This window comes from Myotis brandtii, unplaced genomic scaffold (genome assembly GCF_000412655.1).
Source record: "Myotis brandtii unplaced genomic scaffold, ASM41265v1 scaffold235, whole genome shotgun sequence".
NCBI classification, from domain to species: Eukaryota; Metazoa; Chordata; class Mammalia; order Chiroptera; family Vespertilionidae; genus Myotis; species Myotis brandtii.
The window spans coordinates 527,875-533,877 of record NW_005358857.1 but is presented as its reverse complement, the minus strand read 5'-3'; the positions used below and the strand labels follow the sequence as shown (position 1 = coordinate 533,877).

The window sequence follows — 6,003 nt, the reverse complement described above, 5'->3', positions numbered from 1 at the left end:
GGGGGTAAGGGCAGAGGGTGGTGTGGGAACCGGGTGGAGGGGAGCTATGGGGGGAAAAAAGAGGAACAACTGTAATAATCTGAACAATAAAGATTTAATTTAAAAAAGAAATCAATCAACTGATACAGACCCAGAAATGACAAACATGACTTAGCATCTGGGGCATTAAAATAGCTATTGTTACGTTATGTTTCATATGTTCAAGAATATAGAGGAAAGTATGACCATGATAAGGACAGAAGTGGAAAATATAAAAAGGTCCAGACCTTTGGCTAGAGATAAAAAATACAGTATCTGAAATGAAAAACACATGTTTTGGAACTGATAAGACACTGCAGAAGAAAAGACCAGTTAGCTTACAGATAGCTAGAATGAAACAAAAAAAGAAAAAAGACTGAAAAGCTGGACAGAGCATCAGTCACCTGTGGAACAATATCAAGCGGTCTATTGTATGAACAGACTATGTATCAGGAGAAAGGGAGGGACAAAAAAAACCCACAATTGACAAAACAAAGGCCAAACATTTTACAAATTTTATTAAGACTCTAAGCCTTTGGATTGAAGACCAATGAACCCCAAACAGAATAAACATAGAGTTCAAACCACATTGAACTAATCACTATATTGTTTAAGATTAGATACATCTATGGTAAAAGCAAAGCCAAACATATGTAATACTTTCAACAATAAAGATTTTAAAAAAAAAAAACAAAGGCAAAATTAACCAAAATTCAGGATAGAGGTTATCTCTATGGAGGATGGGGGGGATGTGATTAGAGAGAGGATGCTCAAAGGCTTCAAACGTATTTAGTATCTACTTTTTCTCAAGTGACATAAAAGGGTAGATAAGTTTTATTATTATTCTTTAAATTGGATACATACAAAATAATACTTTGCATATATAAAAAATAGGAATGAATTAATAAAGTTTGTCTGTTCTTCTGTGCTACTTATAACACAAGCCAAAAACCCAGGAGTCATCCTTGACCACGCCCTCAACCAAATCCCATTATCACTTCCACACCCTCATCCAGGCCTCCTTCAACGGTCACCTGGAGCACTGAAACCTTTCCTTTCCCTTAAGGCAGTCAAAGAAACCATTTTTAAAATGTGATTATCGTTTTCGTTTGACTCCAATCTTGCCCACTTGCTATCAGCAACAATAGATAATTGCCCAAGACCGCACAGCCAGGAAATGGCAGGATTCAAAATCTATTCATCTTTCTCACCCTTGTGTTGAACAAGATAATACTGGGAAAGACTTAGCCCAACCTGGCATAGATAGGGTAATCACTGGTTAAAGGATAGATTGATTTCTCCTCTTCCAATCACCCCCTCACCATGGAAAGGACCTAGTGCCCAGGTGGGAATAAAAGTTACTGGAAACCCAAGTCCTTGTGGCCAGTATTTGGTCACAAATGAGCACCCTCTTGTCCCTACTTTAAAAAAAAAGTGATATCCACTTGGAACTTGGGTGGAGGACACCTGGAGGCCTGGCCCAGGTACACTGGGGCCGTTGGAACAGACCGAGGTGGCCATGCAGAACAGAGTTAGGGTGAGGGGAGAGGGCAGGCATAGCGAAGGCTCGGGACTTCCCCAGCTGCCCACAATAAGTTCGAGCCCGCAGAGATTCAGCTCTTCGCCTTGGCAGCACTTTCAGAATTGCCGTCCGTTATCTTTCTGCCCTACAGCGGGCACCATCATGTTCTGAGTTCTTATCCGGCACTACTAAGCATGACCAGGGTGGACATCCAGGATATGGCAAGTCTGGCTAAGCCCCATGAGCTCTTCAGGTCTGGCTCCGGCACCTCCTCGAGAAGTCTTCTTCCCTGACACACTGTTGTTTCCATGCCATCCACCATGAATCCCCACAGCTCTGAATTGCAGACTTAAAAATATTTGCTGAGCCTGGCCAGTGTGGCTCAGTTGGCCGAGCATGGTCCTGTGGGTTCACCAATGCCTTGTCAGGGCACAAATGCCTTTCTGACCTTCCCTTTAGGTGCTCCTCCTCTCCATGGTCACTGCACCTAGGTGGACCTCTCAGCCCCTAGACCAAATGGTTCCTGGACCAAAGGAACCAGCCCTGATCCATCTCACTGTGGCATCACCTACAGGGCTTGGCATTCGACTAAGCACAGGCAACATCTGTAGAAGGCATCATGGTTCAGAGGAGTACCTCTGGAGTAGACAGATCCTGGTTGGAATCCCAGCTCTGCCACTTGAGACCTTGGGTAAATTCCTCTCAATTAGTTTGCTGGTCAGAAAAATGGCTGGCTGAGAAGTCCAGAAATGAGGTTCGAACTACGTGGTTGTCAGGATACCTGGAGCACTGAAACCCTTCCTTTCCCTTAAGGCAGTCAAAGAAACCATTTTTTAAATGTGATCATCCTTTTAATTTGACTCCAATCTTGCCCACTTGCTATCAGAAACAACAGAGATAATTGCCCAAGACCGCACAGCCAGGAAATGGCAGGATTCAAAATCTATTCATCTTTCTCACCCTTGTGTTGAACAAGATAATACTGGGAAAGGCGTAGCCCAGTATGAGTGATTTGGCCACTGAGCCAAACCAGTGGCTAGCAGGTGGGTCCTGCTTCACGACAAGCCTTGAAGCACAGCGGGTGTGCTCACCGGCTGCTTGGGACATCTCCCCACTGGCTGTACTGTTCGGAGAAACAGTGTCTTGCAGCAATTCGGGGAAGGGAGGAAAGAAGAGGGAATTTCTCTGCCTTGGTCTCTCCCAACTCCCATTAGTCAAATGTTACCCAAGAGGAGGATGAACTCCCCCAGGCTTCTGTGTTACTAGTGGCCACTTGAGATGCCAGATCCCATGCCCTGTGGTGGGATATTCCATCCAAGTCTGGAAGTGGTGGGAGAAGACAAACTCTGGGCATGTGGCTGGTGAGTTCTGGACAGAATCTGAGTCAAGACATAAGATGTGTCCCAAACGGTCCACTAATATTTTTTTCACTTACTAGAAGACCTTGGCCAAGGTCTCATGGCTAGTAAGCGGCATAGTCAAGATTTGAACATAGCCTGGCTCTGGAAACTGTGGAAGACCAAGATAAGAACCTTGGGTTTTTTTATAGCAGGCAAAGGAGAGTCACTGAAGAGTTTTAAGTTGGGGAGTGACATAAAGAGCTTTTTAATAAAGCTCCCAATCTCTACTTTGCTTCATCTTTCCATGTAGCTAAACTCAGCAACAGTAGGTGGCCCCAAAGAGGTAAGGGCATCCAAGACAGTTTTTGAAGAGTCCCTCATGGGGTCCAGCTCATATGGGCTTCACTCAACACTGCCTCACAATCTTTCTCAGTCTGCAAATAAGCCTGTACCTACTAAGGAGACTAGCTGGTCAGAGGCAAGCAGGATCTGAGTGGAGAAGCCAAAATGAAGGGAAGAGGAGGTTGACCTAAAGATCAGAAGCAGGAGGACCAGCTCTCTCTTCATCGTTGGCCTGTGGATTGGGGGATTCTGGCACCCGCAGATGAGTCCTTTGGTGTTGCCTGAGATGGTCAGATCTCATGAACTCTCGGCCGCACTGATCACATCTATGTGGCCGGTATCTGGTGTGTATCCGCATATGTCGTCCAAGCTCATCGGAACGGAAGAAAGACCACGTACAACCTTCCCACTGACATTTATAGGGCCTCTCACCTGGGAAGGGAAAGTGACAAGGGAGAGAAGGAATTAAGTAGAGGAATTTAGGCCAGCAGGTGGGAAGGAAGGGGTCTGACTCTATGAGGCAGAGCAGTCATGGCTGAGGAATCAATAGGAAAAAAACAGGAAAACAATGAAGAGGCAACACAGTCAGCAGTCCCCATCATCTTGATACAGTCATACTGGACTGTGGGAAAGCAAGTTGGTGAGGACAGTATAGCTTGGTCCCAAAAGTGAAGGATGACAGGCTAATCACCAACCATTACAAACCAGTGGTCCAGCAAAGCCCAGAGACTCCTCCCTCCCACCCCACCTCTCTGACACCTCACTCACCTGTGTGTTTGCGTTGGTGACTCAGGAGGTGGGAGCGCTTGGTGTAAGCTTTCCCACAGTTCTCATACTGGCAGCAGTAAGGCCTTGCAATCTGGGATCTGCTCCTGTAAGCCCTTTCTGAGGCCTCACAATTCTGCTCTGCTCTTTGTGGCGCAGGTATAGGCTGCTCGGGTAGGAAGGGGTCTTTGTGGGGGGCTGGCTGGCTAACAAAAGAGTCCTGGGATTCTAAAGTCAGCAATGATGGGGAGCCTTCTGGGGGCATTCCACAGTTGTGGGGATCTCTAGGGGGTAACATCTGAGCCAAAGAGGGGAACCCAGCCTGGCCCCCAGCAGAAGGCACAGTGACAGGCAATAACATTTGAGGTGTTAAACAGTCTCTATTAGAAGGTACTGTAGGGTCGCCAGAATAATGCATTGTTGGTGTCTTCATGTGGGACATTGTGACTGGTGGCCCATTGGGGGGCATGCTCAGATTCCCACTGAAGTTCATGGCCATCCCTGGAATATCGGGCTCTCCAAAGGACATCATCTGGGACCTGTTGAAAATCATCATTCCTGGTTGATAGGGAGACATTCTCTGACAGTAAATCATTTGGGAAGGAGGGAGAGTCACTTGGGGGCAATAGTTCACACTATGCTCAGGCAGCAACACACTGAACTGTGGCCCCATTTCATCTGCATTCTGCCTGGGCTCCTGAGCAGAAGCCAAGGGCATCCTCTCCAGCTGTGGACTCTGAAGGACGTGTTGAATGCCTGATGAGTCATGGCTCCAAGAGGTGTGCACTCCACTGCTTTCGGGTGATGGAGACATATTTGAGACGCACTTCGACTTCTCAGTATCCTTGGAGAGAGAGGGAGAGAGTCAGATGAGGTGAATCCTAGCTCCCATTCCAGTTCCACACGTCCCTCCCATCTCTAGACCACACCCAGATCCAGGCCCCCATCATCTCTAGTCAGAATTATCCTACCTCCAGGCCATTCTCCAGTCTGGGCTTTTCTTTTATTTTTTCTAATCCTCTCCTATGTTATGTTATTTGTTTTGTTTTTTATTGACTTCAGAGAGAGAGGAAGGGAGAGAGAGACAGACGGACAGAACATTGATGTGAGAAAGAAACATTGATGGGTTGCCTCCCCTTTGTGCCCGAACCGGGGATCAAATCCTCAACGTTTTGGTGCACAGGAGGGCACGCTAACAGACACCTGGCCAGGACTCCAGCTTGGGCTTTTCTAAGATGCAGGTCTGGCTGATAGGATGGTGGGAGCTTAGGTGTGACTTATGCCACTTTTCCTCCTTGGCATGCTTTTGTTTATTATTTCGTAAAAAACAACAAAGATACAAATAAAATATTCCACAAACTACACCTTTAACAGAACTCTGAGAAAACCCTCAAGCTCCAGATTACATGTAAGTGTGAGGATGAAAGAACATCCCAAACCAGCAGGATGGGTGCAGAAAGCCACAAAGGTAAGAATAGAGGCTTCAGCCCTAGCCAGTTTGACTCAGTGGATAGAGCTTCAGCCTGCAGACTGAAGGGTCCTGGGTTCAATTCCAGGCAAAAGCACGTGCAGGCTCAATTCCTAGTAGGGGGCATGCAGGAGGCAGCCGGTCAATGATTCTTTCTCATCATTGATGTTTCTAACTCTCTCTCCCTCTTCCTTCCTCTCTGAAATCAATAAAAATATATTTTAAACATAGCCTATCTAATGAAATGGTAATATGCAAATTAACCATCACTTCCTCACTCCGTCACAAAGATGGCGGCGGCCACGGAGCTGGAGCGAGCAGGAGGCTTGGGTTGCCCCGGCGATGGAGGAAGCCAAGCTTCCCACCTGCCCTGGCTGGACCTGAGCTCCGCTCAAGGCTACAAAGTTTCAATTATAGAAGATAAATAAATCCCAGATACCTGCTTCCAGCCTGCGTGGCCTCCGCTCAAGGAGGGGCTGGGAGCCTTGGTTGCCAGGGACAACCCGGCTTCCAGCAGGACCAAGGCTACAAAGTTTCAATTATAGAAG

General features: G+C 46.8%; 1 protein-coding gene across 1 annotated transcript; it reads right to left on the bottom strand.

Annotated features, from left to right (window-relative positions):
* Positions 1-2,867: 2,867 nt before the first annotated feature.
* Positions 2,868-4,934, bottom strand: KLF17 (Kruppel-like factor 17). Its single transcript, XM_014540019.1, has 3 exons — positions 4,917-4,934; positions 3,991-4,831; positions 2,868-3,654 (listed from the first exon to the last, which is right to left on the bottom strand). The coding sequence occupies exons 1-3, from the start codon at positions 4,932-4,934 to the stop codon at positions 3,410-3,412; spliced, it is 1,104 nt and encodes a 367-aa protein (XP_014395505.1). The 3' UTR covers positions 2,868-3,409.
* Between the last annotated feature and the right edge of the window lie 1,069 nt (positions 4,935-6,003).